This window comes from Sturnus vulgaris, chromosome 6, assembly GCF_052056855.1.
Source record: "Sturnus vulgaris isolate bStuVul1 chromosome 6, bStuVul1.hap1, whole genome shotgun sequence".
Classification (NCBI taxonomy): Eukaryota; Metazoa; Chordata; class Aves; order Passeriformes; family Sturnidae; genus Sturnus; species Sturnus vulgaris.
The window spans coordinates 43237167-43258013 of record NC_142248.1 but is presented as its reverse complement, the minus strand read 5'-3'; the positions used below and the strand labels follow the sequence as shown (position 1 = coordinate 43258013).

Sequence of the window (20847 nt, the reverse complement as noted above, 5' to 3'; positions counted from 1 at the left end):
CCCATGTCAGAGCAGCAGCCCAGCGTCTCATGTGTCTCAGTTCTTGTAAGCTTAAAAATTCAGCCTGTGGGAGTTTGGCACGAAACAGGTGTGTTTAGAAAGATATTTTTATTTAGTCAAGTGTGTCATCAGCTCGATAGATCTGTCAAGTTACAGGATGACAAAGACATAACAAAACCAAAAAAAAAAAAGTTGTTTTTTGCAGTCAGGCAATTGGAAAAGCTTCTCAGCCTTAGCACAGGTACAGCAGGATTTTGTACACGCTCATCCTTACTTCTTCTTCCTTGAATAGGAGGCATCAGCATCCTGGAGGGAGAGAACATTAAACCAGTATTTCCTCACCCAGCCTTCTGCTGTGTTGAAAATAACACTGTGAGTGAAAGACTTACTTTGAAATAGCTTGTGACCATGGGCAGTTACAGTGTGAAAGCACAGACTTCTAAGCTGCACGTGCCACCCTTACTTTGGTATTTCCTATTCTTGCAGCACTTTAAGATGGGAGGGGATTTTTGTACCAAAATAATAAATAGCATCTACCAGGGAGCACTGCAGGAAGGGAACACTGCCCTGCACATCAGGGCTCTGAGTGTGAGTGAGGAGCAACACAACCCCAACATTCCCACAGCAGAACACCAGCAGAGTGAAACGAGCCAGCAGGGAGAGAGAGGGACACGCTGCACACTCACAATTCCACTCTTGAAGTTCTGTATCCTCCTCTTGCCCATCCTGTTCATGAGCCACCAGGCCCAGGTGGGTGCATACTGCCACAGGTAGCACACGGCCAGGTAGGGGTGGTCGCTGATCCACGCCTCCTTCACGTCGTTGGCCACGCTCACCAGGGTGAGCCGGGCACAGCGATCTGTGGGCATCTTGTGGGACTGGTCCCCGCTGTTCTCGAGGGACTGAGGGGGGCACAGAGCAGGGAGGGGTTAGAACTGCATCCCTCAGAGTGATGAAAAGGGCCACACTCCATGGCCACGCTCTTCCCAGTTTCCCTACAAGAACTCACCCAGAGACTGGGGCAGGGGAACCCATCCCTCACTATCCTCTGGTTTTCAGTGTGGGAACACTTTCCACCTTCCTTTGGCTCAAATAAAGCACCCTTTTAATGAATGCCTCTATTGATGGGTCAAAGGTTAAAAAAATGGAACTCCAAGCACTGTCCTGGTTCAGCAGGGCCTCCACTTGATGGGGATTATTGAACAAGCTCCCTCATCTGCAGCTCTGAGGAACGGGAACTCCCCAGTTCCCAGCTGTGCCTGCCCATTTTACACTACCAGTTACTCAAAGTAGCCAGGTTAGTAGGTGAAGTCACATTCCCCATTAACTTCAATATTCCTGCCTGTTCTCTCCATCTCAACCAAGAGAAAAGCAGCCAGCTGCTTTGGAGCAGGGACATCAGCCTGAAGTCTTGTCCCTGTGTATTATTTAGTGAATATAAACCACAGCCCTGTGAACTTGTGCACACTTCACTCCAGTAACAGCAGTAACAGGCCACTAGCAATCTGTCCTGTTTCACAGGGCAAAAATAGTTCTGGTCTAGATTTGCTCCTCCTCCCTGGTCTTCTGCCACACCAAAATCTGAGGAATGTGTTTTGCAACTTTCACCATTGTTCAGAAAGTACATCTTTTCCTTCACGCAAATCAGAAGTTTTGCAACACAAAAATCATTCCAGAACTTGATTCAACAATGAGAGATCCCCTCCCCCTCACTAGTGGGTCATCCTGAGCTTCAAATCGATTGAATTTAGAGCAGATTACAGTTTGATGTATCACAGTAGCAATTTTTGCCAGCTGCTTTGTCAGACAGCCTTTAGTAAAAGCCATTGTGCAGTTGGAAGGTTTTGCTTTTCCTCCTGGAACAATCCCTAACAGGAAAGGAATGCACAGCTCGTGTCAGCTGAGCCAGGGCTGTGCCAGCAGCAGCGTCACCCACCAGGGCACAGCGTGACCAAGGCAAACAAAACCCTACCTGTGCAGCAAGGACAGCATTCCCCAGGCAGAGCTGTGTCCAGAAAATCCTGGCTTTTCCCCCCAAAACGGCTGTACAGTACATTTATTTTACTAGACTTGGGTTGTTTGTGTTGGAAGAGAGAAGGAATAGCAATTATCAAACTCAATTTTCATTTGATACCACCAAGAATTACAAGAGTATACAGAATTCTGCACCACTCAAAGCATTTCTTGGTAAGAAAACGAGGTTAGTGTTTGCAAGGAGGACAAAATCAGACAAAAGTACCCCACAAAAAGATCACTGTCCCCACAGCAAAAGTTGTGTTTGTCACAGTAGAACTGAGTCCTTACCTTTGCAAGATTCTCAGTAAAGACATTTTGGATGATCTGGGACTGTACAGGCCCTGGGCAGATTTGGATAACACTTATCTCAGGATAGTCAGTCAGCTCAGTCCGCAGAGAATTAAAGAATCCCTAGAAGACAAAAACATAGTGAAATCTTCTTTTCCCACATTTTTTGCAAAGTTTAGCCGATGACATCTTTTCATACAAATTTATACTATAAAGATAACAAGATTCCACTACAAGCAATTCCTACTCCTTTCTTTGGCTTTTCACAATCAATGGCTAATTTAGCATTTTATATGAATTTACAGACATTGATCTATAAACCAGGGAGGAATCTATTCTCACCTTGCCAAATACACAATAATTTCTCCAAACTACAGCCAGGTTCTGCTGTCCCTGTACTGAGCACAAGTCTTGCTGTTTGGCAGTTGAAATGCCACCAATCCTAAGAATTGCAGTATCATGGAAATTACCTTTTGCAGGTCAATTGCTGTTTGGGGTGACAAAGAGTTTACACAGTTTCTGTGAAGTAAGTGGCACTGGTTTATGTAAGAAAAGGAGGAAAATTTTCAGTATGGCAAAGTCAAAAATGCACCCTGACACTTCAGGGGGTTAATTTGCAGCACTGAATGTGCTATAGAGTTTGAAATTGGCATCCACATAGATACAAATCTTATTTCAGCTCAGGAATAAGCTACCAGTGTATCCAAGTCAAACCAAAATTGCAAAAATCGTGAGTACTTTTTTCTTTAAGCTAAGAGGATACAAGGTTTTCTGAATCTCTGTAGTAACACACTTTTAGACAACAGCTATTATGGGAAACATGGCCAATTCAGAAGGGTGTATTTCACCAAAGCTGCTGGCCATGATGTGGAGGATGATTTAGCCAACACCCCATCGTGCCTTATCTTTGACCTGGCTACCAGCAGTCCCCTGTATCTATTCCAGCACATAATTTTGTGTCACAGCAGAGACACAGAGTGAGCACAGGCTGATAAACTTCTCCCAGTGTAGTAAAATTTTATCACTTTACTCCCATCCAGCCTGGGAGGAGGGCTGGCTGACCCAGAGCTTTTCCCTGAGCTAAAAAACATTACAGGCTAAAACCAGGTTTTAGCAACACAGGCTCAAACCAGTCAGATATGGGCCAGTGGTGACACAGAACCAGCAGCTGGGACAAGCCACCAGAGCTCAGCAAGGAGCAGCACACTCTGACCAAGAACAGGGGCTGCAGTTTCCCTGGTGGCTAATTCCAATTTATGGATTCCATACAAGCTTTGCAGTTTGGCTCCCTAAAAACACTGAGCATGAATTTAAAGTTGTGAGTACCTGCAGGCCCCAGATCTAGGGCTGGATCTCCACAGCAAGTGAGCAAAGCCTGGAGAGGACAAAGTTCTAACACTGGACACTCATGTGCTCAGAAATCTGCTCCTGACACCGAGTTGTTTTGGTTTAAAAACCAGGCCCTCCCCTGGCTCCTCCACCCTCGTGTGCACAAACAGGGCTGTGTTTTATCCATCACTCCAGGCTAATGCTGCATCCCAATCTGCACTTTCCTCATCCCTTTCCTTCTCTGAGGGGCCCTGAGCCCAGTTCTTTCAGAAAAGCCCCGAAGTCCCAGGTTGTACAGTCCTGTCACAAAGGTGGTGCCATCAGTCCAGCTGAGGATAAAATCACACATAAAAAAACACTGACATCCCCTCTTACCCACCACCCCCTGCCCATTTGACGTGAGGAACAGAACTGACTTCCATTTTGCCTGAAGGGAACACACTCATGATGCACTTCCAGCATTCAAGGAGGTGGAAGGGCATGTATCTGGGAATGCTGTGATAGAAGGGAAGCCAGACCACGGCTCAGTCACTTTATTCAAAGCTCCTACATTTGCACAGATGCTGGGAGGCTCCTGGGATCCAAGCTGTACCTAAAACTGGGCACATGAGCAGCCACACAAAGGCACACAGCAGCAGGCAGCTCTGTGGGCACTGTCAAAGCCAGGGTGATTCCATCAAAGGCTGCAGGGCTGTAAACACAGAATGCAAGTAGCCAGAGATGCCAGCGAGCTCCTGTTCCTGCTCTGCAGCCATTCTCCTGTCCCACATCCTTCGCTTGTGCTGCAGCTCCAAGGTTTTACACCAGACAAGAGGCACAGCCTTCACCAGCAACACAAGAGGGCCAGGACATTCACTCACCCTAAATCCTGGCTGATACACACTGACATGGGCCTCTTGAAAACCAGAATCTTACACAGACTCAGCCCCTCTGGAGGCTCTGTGAACAGCATGCACATGTTTTCTAATTCCAGCACTTCTCCTTGATATTCAAAGAAAGCTGGTATGAAATTCCTCTACTTCCTCCCAGAAGAGAAGCTTTAAATTCCTCAGCAAGAAAAATAAGTGCTTTCTCTTATTGAAATTCAGGCAGGGACAGACCCAGATTTGGGAGCAGTAAAGGAACTCGAGTGCAAGAGGAAGAACCTGAGTGTTTCCACCAAGCCCAGACTGAAGAAATTCCACTAATGACCAGACAGTGAACAAAGAGAGGAGCTGCTGCTGCTCAGTCCATGTGCTTCTTAGACAAGTTCCTGATGAAGGAACATTCTGAAGGCCACCATTCCTGATCCACTCCCTGTGCCATCAATCAGATGAATTACACATGAATGTGAATGGCACATGATCTCCATGAGCATCATCCCTCCAGGAGGGAAACTGCACCAGGCAGATGCAGACTCCTATGGGCTTGACTCATGCTCTTACAACACTCCCAGCACTGAAATAAAGGGTAATTTCATCAGTAGAACATTGTTATGAAGAATTCCAGTTGGCATGAATCAAAGCATGATTGTTTCAAGAACAGATTCTAATTCCAGGCAGAATTCCTTCCTTCCTCCTCCATCTGCCATTTAAAGGAATTAAAAAACAAAACAAAACGACAACAACAACAACAACAACAACAACAAAAAAAAAAAAAAAAAAAAAAAAACAAAAAAACCACCAAAAAAAAACCAAACCCCCCCAAAAAAACCCAAAACCACATGCAAAAGGAAGGCTTCTTCAATAAAAAGGTGTAATTAAGTCTGCAGCAGTAAGTGTGCCAGTTGTGATAGACTCTGAGGCATGAATTTAAAAAAAAAACAAAACAGGCCAAAAATCACAACAGATGAATCCATGTCAGATGGGGTCACATATTTAATAACTGGTGGCAAAAACACAACCTTCAAGAAGACCTTGGATACAGGTGGGCACATGCTGGGAAACCTGAACAGGAAAAGCACCACTTCTGGCTTTTGTTTATTTTTCCCCTCCCCTCTTCCAGTCTCTGTTTCTTCTTGGTCACCATCAGAAATGGGCTACAGGGTAATCAAAGGAGGGCTGCCATTCCTACAGAATTCCTTTATCTGAACTGCACTGGTGAAGTCTGTTATTTCAAAAAAGCTTTTCCTAGTTTTTGGAGGCTTCATGCCCACATCTCCCCGTAACTCCAGACTGATCAAAGACTGTCAGGCAGAATATTTCCAAAATCAATTTTGCAAGTCATGTTTCAACACCTGCAATTAGTGTTTCTAGAATTACTGTGAAAGAAATAAGGAAGGAGGTTTGGAGTCTGGAGGTAGAAGCTAACAAAGATAGAAGCAGTTCAGTCAGCTTATTTTTAATTAATTTTAGTAAACTATCTCTTCAAAGCTTTGTCTGTGCTCTCAATCTTAACATGAGATTGAGAATTCCGAGTATTCAAAGCAACACATGAATTCTTTGTGCTCTGCAATTAATTAACTGTGCTTAGCCCAACTGCACCACACCCAAAGATAATTCAACCGAAAGAACATTTAATAAATAAAGGAGCATGAAGGGAAGTCAGGCTTCTGCTCATTGCATTCTGCTAATTTAAATCTATCAGGCTTAACCCAAAAGCTGGCCTGTAATTCCAGCATTGCCACTCCAATGAAGAGCAGCAGATCTCCCCCATCACTAACGGATTTATTTGTCTTTTAGCAGAGATCTGTCACCATATTTCTACATCTTCATCTTTTCAAGAGGCTTTGCAGCGTCAGCCACTTGTTACATTTTTGTTGTAGCTGGTCAAATTGTCAAAAAGATATTGATCCCTTGGCTTAAGCAGTTGTTTGTTCTGTTCACATGCTGAAATGCAGCAGGGAGTAAGAAGATGCCAGTTTTTAAACCATCGCTGAGCACAGCTGAAGTTTGTTTTACTGAGATCAAAATGTACATTAGCAGGAGATCAAACAGTGATGAAAGACCAATATGTCCAAACAAATTTACTAGTTAAACAAGATATTCCTCAATGATGCAGGCAGTAACTTTTCTGAGCTCTTCTTTTATGTTTTTCTACTCAAGTGACACTGCTTTCAAAAACTTTTTCCAGGCAATGTTGAGTGCTAAGTGTTAGGCAGAAGATAACTTCCTATGGCACTGTGAGCTGCCAGTCCTTCACACCACAGAAAGACACACAACTCTTGGGAAGAGTCATTCAGCTGTTCCCAGATGGATCAGGAATTCTCATTTCTCTGAGTAGTCTGCCTTACCACTCTCTGTTCTCACTTCACTGTCCTAAAGATTTCCTCACCAGTCACCAGTGACTCTTTCTCCCTGAATGAATTGAGAACATTAGGGCTCTATATGCAGCAGAATAATCCTCTCATAGAGGTATTCCCTCATCTGAAGACCAGAGGCCGAGGTTTTGTGTTTCACACTGGAATTTAACCATGTAGTGGTTAGAACCAACTAAGCTGGAACTTGAATTCCAGTCAGGAAAAAAAAAAATCTACAGTGGGAGCTATTTCACATTTCAGGGCAAATTAATTCTAAAGGACTTTCAATACCTGAAAATGTTTCATATGCTGTGTGAAATTTCAGGAGAGACTGCACAGAACAAAGCCCTCTGCTACAGCACTGGTAGTGGTCCACTCAACTTAATTAACTTAATTAACTTAATTAACTTCCAGGCTGTATCTCACCTGCAGAGCGTGCTTGCTGGCACAGTATCCGGTGGCCAGAGGAGCCCCCATGATGCCCATGACACTGCTCACAGTGACAATCTTCCCTTTCCTCCTCTGGATCATGTGGTTCAGGACATGCTTGGTCAGCGAGATGGTGCCCAGGTAGTTGAGCTCAATGATGGCATTGTACACATCCAGGTTTGTGTCCACGAACAAGGAGCGCTGAGACCGCCCACCATTGTTGACCAAAACATCGATCTCGGGAAAGATACAAAAATAAATTAATATAAACACCGTTTCCTTTAATATTTGTGCTTCCTCAGGCAATTCAGTGAGCGTTTAGTTCATGGGAAGGACCAGTGATTATTTGTTTGTTGTTGAAAACCAGAAGCAAGCAACAGAAGGGGTGAAAATGCAGGTATTTTTTGACGAGTTTAATACTGAAACTGAAGGAAGATGCAGACCCCGCTGAATATATCATACAGTGAAATAAAAGTGAAATATAAGCATAAATGCAGGTCTAGGTGACAAAGAAAAAGAAGAAATTTAACCCCAGAAGCACATCTTACCTTGCCAAAATGCTTGAGCACACTGTTGGTTGCAGCTTCGTGAGAGGACCTGTCAGTCAAGTCGAGACGCAGGACAAGGATATCATTTTCACTCAGGCTGCTAATCTCTAAAAAACAACCAGAAAGGGAATGGGAGCTGATAAGATTCCCAACATCACAACTGCAGGAAACATAACATGCTTTTAAACACATTTTCACAAAGAAGTATCAAGAAACCATAACATCAAGTTGTAAATGAAATGCTTGCTTTGTTTCCATTTTGACCCCCAAATAGAATCTATTTTTAATCTGCTCCTACCAAGTGTTTGTCTTATGATGTTTTTGTATGTGAAAAGCTTGACTTTATCAAACAGGCTTTGTAGCAGAATACAGACATTTCACTTCTCCAAATAAATTGTAATAGTTAGGAGTAAAATCCAACTGCAACTTCTCAGGAGGGATTCAGAAGCACATTGGGAGCCCTGACACTTTGCTGAGATGTCAACAGGTCAAGTATGTTTATTCCTGACAACAGGACTTGTACAATTCACACCCAAAACACAACATACATACCTGAGTAGCTACGAGGCAAAGTCTACAGAAGCTGAATTATTGGGGGCTTTTTGAGAGGAGGTAAAAGGCTTTTGTTTAACTGACAGCTTTTAACATATCCATGCCCTGAAATAAAAGTCAGCTGCCATCAAGTTCCAGCCTTTTTGTCGTGTTTTTCCCCAACTGTCTCTTCAGAACAGCTGACCTTTTCCATAGAAGGCATTTCTTCAGCAGTGATTTGTTACCCTGGGGTTTTGGGGCAGATGACTCACAAAAGCAAAATCTTCATCATTTCAAGCTTTTTTTTAAACTACATCTAACAAGAATTTTTACATTACTTATATTAGTTTGGTAGTGCTATTTTTTTTTCCTAAATCATTTCCTAGCCACATCTAAATGTGGCTGCTCTCCTTTAAGCAGCTGCCCTCTTCAGAGAGCCTCAGGCTCTGACTTTTTAATTACTACCTCTTGCAAATACAGGGAAAGTTGAACTTTGTCTTAACAGTGACACAGAAATAAAGAGGTTACTTAAACTCACGAGTTGCCTGTGTTCAAAGGTCATTAGTATTTAAGCCACTGGTTAAAATAAACCCAACTGTCTGGTTTAATGCTAGTATTATTTCCATTTATTGCTCCCTCCAACCCCTCCATGTGCATTTTCTCCTCCATTTCTTCCAGAAATACAGCAGTAAAATGCATTTAAGCTGCCCTCTCAGGAACACACCTCTGCCTGGTGCTGCCTGAAGCAGATCTGCACAGCTGAAAATTCTTGGGGTGTGGATGTTTCTGCCATGGGTTAGCAAGACCACAGGGTCAGACCAACCATGAAAGCTACACAGGGGAGAAAGGAAAGAGCAGAGGGAGAGACACAGGCTGCTGGTAAGGAAGGAAGTGCTCTTTTATAAGATGTAAGAAACATCTGACATCAGGAAATTTTAAACCAGAAACTTTTCACAGGATTTCCACCTTCACAGCATTCCAACTGTTCATCTCCAGCAGCTTCCTAAGTTCTTTTCAGGAGTGTGGGATCCTTACTTCAGGCACTCCTCACAGACAGCTTTTACAAAAACCAAGCATTCCTGTTACCCTTTTCTAAACTCCTTCTCCCATTCATGATCCCATTTTTTTTCTGGCTGATGACCGGCACTGTGCCCAGTGTAGAAGGCACATATATGTCCCAATTTAAACACTGCCAGAATGGTGTTCCTCATTGCTTTTACTAAGAAACCCTAATATTCCACTGCCCCTTGTGCCTCTTCCAAAATGACGTTTTTAAGGGAACAATTATGATATCCAGAAAAAAACACTTGGTCCCAAAAGGGAGACCTTAGCTTAAAGTTCATTGCCTGGGTTTCAGGTCAACAACACTTTTCAATACATGTCAATCTCACGTAGTAGTTTCTCATAACATGATAAACACTATAGCTCTGAATAGTATTTTCCAGCTCTTCTGCATTTCCTCTTCTTTTTTTTCTCCCCTGTATAAATGCCCTTCGACAGAGGTTGAGCTTTCAGCAGAGGCTGATCAATGTGACCTCCTGGGATCCATTTCAACCCCAATTACTGTGTAATTCTTGAGCTTACAGACTGCCTGTTACTGATTTGGCCTATCCATAATTTAATCATATTTGACCTTTGCCAAACTGAGAAACATCCCCCCCAATTTTTTTTTTTCTTTTTTGGACTTTTGAGAGAAAAAAGCCTCCAACATTTGTGACAAAATAAAGAGTGATTGGGGGAAATAGAGAAGCCTCTTGCAGGAGCTGAGTTATACAAGTTGTTTTCTCTCCCTCCTGCCCAAGTGCAGTGAAGTGTTGAGTTGGCATGTGCATGACTCAACAGGGATTACCTTTCCCTTTCTCCCCCTCAGCTTTTAAGCAGGGTAGAATGCACAAACCTGTACCACAGGGTGGTGTCACTAAACTTTGAACAAGATATATGTGCTTGTTTCTGACACAGTTCAGTTGCTGCTGTGTTCAACCTCTACAGCAGGCATGTTGCAGCACATGAGCTCCAATTATGCCCCATAAATCATCCAAATTCACACTGATGTTGCACATTGCTGCTCAGACTTCATCTTCCCCGTGCTACTCAAACCTTACAGGACAGTCTTGAGCTCAGGTGCCAAGAGAAAACATGCAGGTGGAAGCAGGGACCATCCACTCAAAAAGCACATAGACCCACTGGACAAGCATGCAGGGATGGAACCAGGAAGATCAACACTCAGGTGGAGCTGAAATTGAAATTTCCACCGAGTTGAGGAATGTGAAAGGCAGCAAAGGCTTCACAGGCACAGCAGCAACAAAAGTGAGGCCAAAGACAGAGTGAGTTCACTGCTGGACAGGGATAGTGAGGAAGAAAAGATTAAATGTACAGAAAAACATGAGGTACTTAATGCCTTCTTTGCCTCAGTCTTCTCAGGTCTCCTCTCAGGTCTCCCACACTCCTGAGGCTATGCTATGCTCTGGGGAAAGAAACACTACCAGAGTCAGACAAATTAGGGACAAAATGCACGCACAAGCAGGACAATATATGCATCCATGATTTATAAGAGCTGAACAATGTCACTCCTTCTTGGAATTTTCTTTTAAGTGGAGTAGCTCCCCAGGGACAGCAAGAAAGCAGATGTCACAAAGCCTAACCTCAGTCCTTGTGAAAATTATGTGGCAATTCCTGAAAGCAATTTCCAAGTAAGTGAAGGACAAGAAGGTGTGTGGGAAAAGCCACCATGGATTTAGCATGGCCGTAAACTGCCTGAGCAACTCAATTGCTCTTTGTGATCAGCTGTGGCATCCCTCCATGACCAATATGTTTAAATACCTTCATTAATGCCCCAGATGATGGGAAAGAACCCACATATTTTCATAAAATTTTGATTTAACATCAAGTTCAGAGGAGCTGTCCTGCTGCAGGGCTGGACTGCCATGCTGAGGCACCCTAACAAGCTCTAAGAATAGTCTGACAAGCCTCATTAATCTCAATAAATTAAAATGCAGATTTTTACACGTGGGACAGGATATTCCTCTGCAGTGCTGTAGACCAGCATCCAGGGGGTCAGATCTCCAAACAAGACCTGGGTCCTGATGGAAGGACAGCAGCAAGCTGAGTGCAAGCCAGCAACTGGCTCTGGCACTGGCAAATATTAATGGGCTGCACTAATAAAAGCACACTGAGAGAAAGTGATTTTTAGGAGCTTCTCCACAGCATTCTAAGACTGCATCTAGAGCACTGTGTCTAGTTTTGGGCCCCCTAGCTCAAAACAAATACTGATAAACTGGAGAGAGTGGAGAATAGGACCACTAAGTTGGTTGAGGGAGCTGGCACACACAAAAGTCAAGGAAAGAGGTGGAAGCTGGAGTTATACAGACTTGAGAAACAAAGGATAAGAGTGGAAGTGTGTCCAACTACTACCTTCCACTACTCAGAAGCTGGCTGTAGAAAACATGAACTATAGAATTACAGAATAGTTTAGGTTGGAAGGGACCTTAAGTATCACCTCATTCTAAACCCTTGCCATGGAGAGGGACAACTTTCACTAGATCAGGTTGCTCAAAGCCTCATCCATACTGGCCTTGGACACTTCCAGGGATGGGGCAGCCACAGCTACTAACCTGTCCCAGGGCCTCACCAGCCTCAAAAGCAAGAATTTCTTCCAAATATCTGATCCAAACCTGGTTTCTGTCAGTTTAAAGCCATTCCCCCTTGTCCTGTCACTTCCTGCTCTGGTTATGTTTCTGAAGAGTTTCCAATATTCCTACTAATCAGACCTTCAGTTTAAGCAAAGTTCAGTAGCAAGTATTTGCAAAGCACAGTCTACATAAGACTTTCAAGGAGTGCATGGCACAGCTCAGACATTCACAGGGCCACTGAAAGTTGGCAGAGGCAGAAATCATCTCAGATAAATCAACGCTCTTGGTCCACATCACCTGAAATAATATTTCTGAACACCCCTTAGCACATTACACAAGTATTTCCTGAAAATGCCTATCTAGGATTGCAGCTGCTGCCAGCCTGTCTCGTGTCACCAATTTTGCAATCACAACAAACAGCCACGGACGCAAACGGTGTTGCAGATTTCTGCTGACCATTGCATCACACTGCACTGGGATTTTGTCATGACTGCCACTTAACCACGCTGTCATCACGTGCCCTCTGCCTCTTTTCAAATATCAAACTCTATAAGTGACTGCTTTTTGGAGCCCTCAGAAAATAAAACCGGGATAAAAGGAGTTGTGCGTTTTTTGGAAGTTCCTTGAAAGCTTTTCTGAGTAGGTTGCTGCAACTTTCAGCTTTCTAGACATGTTTAGGTGCTAATCCAAGAAAAACATGTGATTATTCTCTAGCACAAATTTCAGGTAGACTGTGGACATTCTGTCAACATTACTAAGACCAAACTCTTGGTGTGATGACACATTCCACATAAAAATACTCCATCCTGAGCTATAGAGGATAAATAGTCTGAAAAAATGTAAAATGTTAATCATGTTCAAACCCTCTATCTATCAGTGTGAATTAACTGCCTATTCCTCTTGCTGCCAAGCCAGAAAACAGGAGGGAAAAAGAGAAACAGGAGGAATGAAGCCAGCCTACTGAGTCATCAGGCATATGAAAGCTAACTGAAAGATAACTGGAATAGTTAAAAATTTTACTTCACATTTTTTCCTCTTGATTACAGGAGATCCTCTTTCTTCCACATTCTTAGAACGGCTTTTTCTGAACATTTTTATTAGTCCATTTTCCAAAGAGCAAAGTCAGTAACATGCACAAACCTAAGAATATTTCTTAGCAGCAAGAAGCTACATGGTTTGGTTCTTTACAGGATGATACCCCCAGGATTGTTTCCTCCATTCCCCACAGTATTTATTCCATTTCTTAATCTAGTACCTTACAAGACCACTGGCAACTGATAATAAGATTTTTAGGTAACAGTGGCTTATATTGGAAGTTGAAATGCATGTCTATACAAAGGTTTCCCACTCACAAAAAGAAGATACCAGCTCTGTATAAAGTTGACTTTCATAATTTTATTTATTCTTGTGATATGTGGGTTAATGTTCCTGTGGCAATTCCAGCCCAGCCAGGGTGGAACTGCTTGCATGAATGCTAAGTTGTACTTACGAAGGCATTTCTTCTTCACTCTCTGCAGCTCATCCTCCCTTCTGGCAGAGATGGCAAGCAGGGCTCCCAGCTTTGCCAGCTGGTAAGACAATTCTTCTCCAATGCCACTTGAGGCTCCTGTCACCCAGACAACCTTGCCACGCAGTTCATGTTCTGTCAAAAGAATCAAGACAGCAGTTCACACATTGCCAATGCTAGGATAAGCATCTAACTCACTGCAGGGGTGTAAATCTGGCACTGTTTTTAAGAAATATGTTCATTTTGGGGGCAAAATCCTGATTTCTTTGTTTTTTAGTCACACGCAATTGTGAAATTGTCCATAGTTGTTCTATTGCCATTTGAACTTTGTTCCAAAGCTAATCTGAATAAACACGGTTTATTTACCTGACAGAAGAAACCTGATTGCATTTCTGCAGGCCATCCACACACAACAATTCCACTAACCTCATAGAAATAGCTTCAGAGGAAAAGGGAGAAGAGAATTCTTGGAATTGACAGGAAACAGTTACTGTATTGCAAATACAAAGTCTAAGCAAGTTTTTCCAAATAATGTTTCATCCCAAAAAATGTTCCAGACTTTTGCTGACAACAAAATTCTCTGAACAAAGACAGCTAATCACAAAAACCCAAATGGGTTTTCATCCACCTTGTTTTGTGTGTCTGATGCAGGTTAGCTCCTGCACTGGCCAGAGCACAGTATACAAAGTTCCCAAGGTGTAAATTCACATGTGGATTCCCCAGCTCTTGCCCTGACATGCTTTTTTAACCTGTAGTAAAATTTAGAGCATATTGTTCCGTTTATTCCAGTGCTGATAATGCCTGTTCCCACTTGTCTACAATCATTCCCACTCCATGGTGCACCTGGGCACTGAGAAAAGCCTTAGCTTTCCAGACATATATCCAACATCATCAAAGCACAGGTGGCTGGAAATCACTCAATTCCAGAACACAATTTAAGGAGGGAGGATCACAAATACCAGAGCACTTTCCAGAAGGAATTGCTGCCTGTGTCTGTGTTCCTCAGGATCAGCCGTAGTGAATATCAGTCTTGGGGAAAATGTGACTCACTCAGAGCACTGCTGACAGGGGCTCTTCCCTCTGTTTCTCAAATTTGTGCATTCCAACATCTAGCCAATGAAGAAAGATTTCATGGCATTCAAATATCAGAGCCCAACGCAGTTCCTGAGACTTAAAGCCAGTTTTGTTCTGAAAAGGGTCAGAGTAGCATTTTTCAGCTCACTGAAATTTAACCACTAATTTAATCTAACAAAAATACTCCTTTTTCACTGGGGCTGGGACTGCCTTTACTTCCTGCTCTCCAGTGATCAGTTCCTGTTTCTTTCTACACCACACTGTGTTTCAAATTTCTACTTTTGGAGTCTTAATGCTACAAATCCCACAAAGATTTGTAAAGAGATCCCAAGAGACCAGCACAAAAAACCTTTTCCCTTCAGACAAAGGCAGCAAGCACTCACGATTGACTATCAGAGTTCAGCTTGACTTTGTGGGGCTGGCAGTAAGTACTATTTGTCTTAAGCTGACTGCATGTCAGTCAAAAAAATCCCCCCTAAACCCAGGCTTTTGGGCTTGGGGTTGTTTGGAGTTTCTTGTTTCTAAAAAGACTAACAACAGCAACAGGAGTCACTTCCCAAAGGAGAGATGTTCTAAGGTTATGAACTGGGGTGGTGGAAAAAGATGCTGTTGAAGTTGTAGGAATATCCACTGTGTCCATCATTAGAACAAACAGCTGCTGTCTGTAAAGCTTATTCACACCCTTTTCCTACAGTTTTATTCCAATAAATTCCCAATTTATCGAATTAAACACAATAACCATGGGAGTTTGCCTCTCCTACTACATTTTTTCCTGCAGAAAACCCGAGCAGACAAACACTACATGAACAAAACAACACATGGACATAATTTCAACCCTGCTTACCACACTCATTCCTCTTGCTACTGAAAACAAATCCTCTTCCTCCTACCACTTAATTTCCCTGCTCCCAACCTGTCTCGGGCAGCTTCACAGCAGTTATTCAGGATCTTGTTCTGTGAATAGAATAATTAACTGAGATAAGGAAAGTTTTCCCACTGATTCCCCAGAGCTGATGGTTACCAAGAACTGAGCTGCTAAGAGTTAACACAATGGGAAACCTCAGAATAGAGCAAGTACCAAACCATCAGCTTTGCTCCAGAATAAATGTCTTGCTGTTGCTGAAAATAAGTTTAAAGATTAACCATGCCAAATTAAAAAATAATAGTAGATTATGCCATTACTAACCATTAACTACTGTGCTACAAGGCATAACAAATGAGAGGCTGAACTGACTAGCACTGCAAGTAAACCAAAAAGTTGTTTTATAGTTCTACTTCAGAGTTTTTTACAAGATTTTATACCTCTTATAGCAAAAGGTTGCCATGTCATTTCTTTCAGGAAAAATATTAGAAGTGGGGAAGTTTAAAACAGAACATCTACTCCAGAGCCCTAAAGAATCATACCATTATTCCTAAATTTAACAGCAGGGTTTTCATGCATGGAAGGTTCCCCCTTAGCTTGATAATATTAAGCTGCCTGTGAAAAGCACAGGGTTTAGGGTGACTTCTGTGCACCCAGCAAAACACAACACAAAAGGAAAGGCATCCAGCACCCAAAAACCCTTCTCTCCTGACCACACACATATTCAGAGGATGGAAAGCAATCCAGCACCTGCCAATGAATAAATCCAAAAGTCAAATTTCTCTGTAGAATTGAATCACTGAATTGGAACCAGTCTTACCTATGTTGAGGCCTCTCTTTGTAATTATAGCTTATAGCACAAAAAGCACAGGAGATGAGTCCACTTTCTGCTAAATACCTTCATCTCCAAAAATTTCAATACCCATAATAATAATGTTGTAGAAGTGATAACACAATATAGTGACTGCAAGACTGATAGCTCTAATAGCATCTTTAATTAAAAATTCAGGGATCCACACATTATTTACCTAGGCACCCTACATTACATGCACAATATGGGGAGAAGTTATTTAATCTTTTCTAGTGTTTGTCCCTTCTGTTTTCCTACCTCGTTTGCTAAATGCTTCCACTTCAGTTATATATTTTACTTAATTACAAGCAAGGAGGCTGGGGGCAAAGGGGAGGTGGCCAAAACACAGCTGACCTCTTATGTTGATGAATTTTTGCTTGATTCTTCTTGTATTGCATGTTAAAACAACTCCATCATAAAATTACTACACTGGTCTTTGCATGTGAATCTTTAGAGACTACTTAAAGGGATTCCAGGCCTTCAATAATTCTGAAGGATACATTCAAATAACACTTTGTCTACCCAAGAGAGCTCCTACATCTTGCTGTGTATTGCACATAGATTCCTTAGGACAAAACTACAATTCTGTTTGTATTAGTCAAGATTTATCTCAGTTCTCTTCCTTGATTCCTTCCATGTTCTTTACAAGTCCACACACCAGGGGTTTTTTGCAGTTTTCTTACAGCAAGGGAATGTTTTGATGGAGTTCATACAAAACTTTGGGCCAAGTACCCAAACAGCTTCAGCAGATTGTTCACACTGATTTAAATGTAGTATTTTGTAGAGCTTTATTACTTGTGCTAGTGCATCCAAGGGAAAACAGAAAAGGATGCACACTAGCAGGAAGCTTCCACTGAAAGCAAGAGACAAAGATGTCTCAAGTTTTTTGTCCTACTCTTCTCTCCAGCTGCTCCTAATCCCAAATTTCCCCTGCACCACCATCCCCTAAGGAATCATGGTCCCAAGCTCAAGTCCTCCCTCCACCACTCCTGATCCACCTTCACTCGATGCAGTCCCTTCTCCCTATCCCAAGCCAACAGCCTGCTTCAATTCCCACATGGGGCACCTTAGAGTGTCTCCCACCCCACCTTCTGTCTGAGCAGCTTCTGTCACCAAACTCACTTCCACCTAAAGCACCCACAGCCAGCAGCTCACAGCAGCCACAGATCACCCCAGTATGCTAAACTAATGGGGGATGTTCACAAATTTGGGGCTTTTATGGCCAAAAGCCTCTATTAAGCAAACAAAGCCTATGATTTCTAAAGATGTTTGTCCAGAAATAGGGGGAATTGCAGTCAGAATAGAAAGTTCAACACGAGCAAGAGCTGAAAGTGCCTGTCTGGCAGTATTTCATCGAACTTTTGTCCCCCAGGTGACCAGGGCAGCACCTTGCAGAGATGCAGGGTAGAACAGTCCCCAACAGCATCGTGTGCCAGGGCTGGTCCCTGGCGCTGTTCGGGACACAATCCACGGAACAGAAAACCCAGTTAGCCCCAACATTAACAATACTCGTGTTTACTTCACCGTAAACACTTTCGACACCCCTGTGAACGCTTGAATTCTGCTTGAGAATGTTAGAACAGGCTGGAGCAGCAGCTAAATAGGATAGAAAGCCGCACGGGCCAGGCACCCTCGTCCCTTCCCGAGCCTTCCTCCCACACTGTCCCTGTGCCCAGCGCTCGCCATAGCCCCAGCTGCTCCTCGGGACCCTGCCAGGACCGGGAACCTGCCCAGAAAAACCGTGCAAAACAAACAGGTTTGGGCCGAAGGGACCAGCCCTCGGCACTGACCCGCGGGAGCTCCAAGTGACTTTTTGGGAGCGGCTCTGCCGGCCCGAGGGGCACCGCGCGCCTCATCCAGGTGAAGGGCATGTAATAACTGATAAAAGATTCGTGTTAATCACAAAAACATCGGGGTTTGTATAAGCCAGCATACTAAGCTCTGAAGTGAAGTACGGACACTAGATAAAATAAATTATATGATAAAATAATTCTATTTAAAATCACCTTGTTATGTTGTATTATGTTAGGTTATGTTTTCCAAATAAGTTGCATCTACTACCAGCTTGCAAAATCAGACTTCCCGATAGCCCAAAATCAGACTTCCCGATAGCCCTTCCTGCCTTTGTCTGATCAATGCTGTCTATCTTAAGGACCAGACTTCCAGAACTTCGCTGGTGGTTATCTACAAAGACCAGATGGTTATCTGTGAAACTGACTATCGCCAGAGATTTTGTGAATTGGGATAAGGATGTTTATTCGACCACCACTGCTTACCTGTCAAAATTGTGACAGCTAAAAAACCAAAAAATATTGATTACGGCGGGAAACCATAGTATAAGAAGGGGCTATGGGCCGGAGTTCAGTGGGGCGTAGTGTGGGCAGTGACCCCTCACATTCCCCAGCTATGCTTGCTCTGTTTATATCAAATAAAGCAATTTAAATTTTGCTGAATATCGAGCCTTTTGTCTCTCATTTATAACAGGCAGGTAAATTACACTTTAGGGGTGTGTTGATGGATAACCCCACGGGACAGCTGATGTCACCAGCACCCCCGTGCTCCCCACACCCCCTTTGCGGAGCGCCCCGCGCCCTCCCCCGGTGCCACCGCGGTCCCCTGCGGGGGCTGCTGGTGGGCGGCATTACCTGGCTTCTTCCCCCACCTCTCGGCCCAGAGCAGCGTGAGGTCCCCGTCGGCCCTCAGCCAGCGCAGCAGCTGCACCAGCAGCGCCAGCAGGGCCCCCCCGGCCAGCGCCAGGCACAGCGCGCACCCCCAGGCCATCGCCGCCGCACCGCCACCCGCCCGCACGGCGCCCCTTTATCGGGAGCCGCCCCCGCTGCCCGCAGCCAGCGCCGGCCTCTCTCCGCCTCCCGCCTGCCTTCCCTTCCACCCCCGTCCCCTCCTTTCGCCTCCCTCCCCTTCCCTTCCACCCCTGTCCTCTCCCCTCCCTTCCCGTCCCCGCCGCTCCGCTCCGCCGCGCTCCTCTCCCGGCCGAGGCTGCGGCGATAAGCGCGGGGTCTGGGGCAGGGGCCGAGCGTGCGGCCGGGGGTGAAGGTTGGTTTCTGGGAGCGGAGCGCTTTGTTTTCCCTCCTCGCCGTGCCCCCAGGCCTTTCCCCGCTGCGAAGAGCGCTGCCCAGCGCACGTCCCGGGCAGCGGGAGCGCATCCAGGGCTTGGCTTCGGTGTGCGGAGACCAAACACTGCTCAGACAACAAAAAGCAGTGCCCATTTTCATGCAGAGCCTCATGGCTGTCCCCACCAGACACCGGCGATTCCTTTCCCCTCTGGAGCTCTCCGAGGCCTTCCAGCCCAGCTGCGGCCACCCCTGGACAGGTGACAGGTCACATCCTTTCCTGGCCAGGTTCCTGCAGGAATGCTGCTCTTGGACATGCCTCCTGCTTCCCCACCTGTGAATGCGAACCAAATTCTCACCTCTGCCCATTCTGGCCAACGTTTCAGACCTTGGGCTCCAAAACTCGTGGTGGTGGATTCCCACAAGTGCTAAAAACACCAGGGACTGCAGCATTTCTGGTCATCACATCACTCATCTACAGTTCTTAACGACAGATTTATTAGTGCTTATGTTCAGAGGTGAAAAACTCTGTTCTTACTGCCTTGATGTACCAAAGTATTTCACAGGAGGAGGTACAGATGCAAAAAGGAGGCTGGAAGGGACTTTTGACAACGAAGTGCAGTGATAGGGCAAGTGTGAATGGCCTTAAGCTAAAGGAGGGTACGTTTGGATTTGGTATTAAGAAGAAATTCTTCCCTGTGAGGGTGGTGGGGCCCTGGCACAGGTTGCTCAGAGAAGCTGTGGCTTCCCCCTCCCTGGGAGTGCTCCAGGCCAGGTTGGACAGGGCTTGGAACAACCTGGGATAGTGGAAGGTGTCCCTGCCTGTGGCAGCAGGGTTGGAATAAGATGGTCTTTGAGGTCCCTTTCAACCCAAACTGTTCTATAATTCTATGAAAAGGGTAACCCAGAGTAATTCCTGGCTCCTCACCAGATATAACACAAATGCATGCAGAGCTTATATAGGACAGGACATACATCCTGCTCCCAAAATCTCACAGGCTCAGGCCCCTGATCTGTCAGCAGATGCAGCACAGGATGGCTCTTTACCACACGCAGCTGCTCGGTCTGTTCCAGCTCCACCAGTGAGCAAAGAATTCATGAATCACCTCCTGAATTACCATAAAATTTGCATTACAGCTTTTTGAGGCAAATCACAACCATGGTCTACCTCTGAACGTTTGGGCCCTTACTGATTTTTCAGCAAATCAGTCCAAACCTAATCCATACAACAAGGGAAAGGTGACAAAATAAAAAGACACCATCAACTTCTGTAAATAGCCCCAGTCATCAACCATGTCCAAACTAATAATTGTGAATTAAATGGTTGTGGTGGTCCAGAATAGAAACAGGCCTCTGAAGGTTATAAAGGAAGTCACAGAACTATGACTGTTCATGGTTACACTGTTACAGCTCTTCTTTATATTCCTCTGTTTTCTCCTGTTTTACTGAGCTGAGAACTCTTTATCTCGTGCTAATGCAGTGCAGTGTAACAGAAC

General features: G+C 44.4%; 1 protein-coding gene across 1 annotated transcript; it reads right to left on the bottom strand.

The window, feature by feature from the left end:
* Positions 1–89: 89 nt before the first annotated feature.
* On the bottom strand, positions 90–19071 carry DHRS7 (dehydrogenase/reductase 7). Its single transcript, XM_014871389.2, has 7 exons — positions 18926–19071; positions 13477–13629; positions 7828–7934; positions 7277–7516; positions 2305–2427; positions 687–902; positions 90–306 (listed from the first exon to the last, which is right to left on the bottom strand). The coding sequence occupies exons 1-7, from the start codon at positions 19059–19061 to the stop codon at positions 271–273; spliced, it is 1011 nt and encodes a 336-aa protein (XP_014726875.1). The 5' UTR covers positions 19062–19071; the 3' UTR covers positions 90–270.
* Between the last annotated feature and the right edge of the window lie 1776 nt (positions 19072–20847).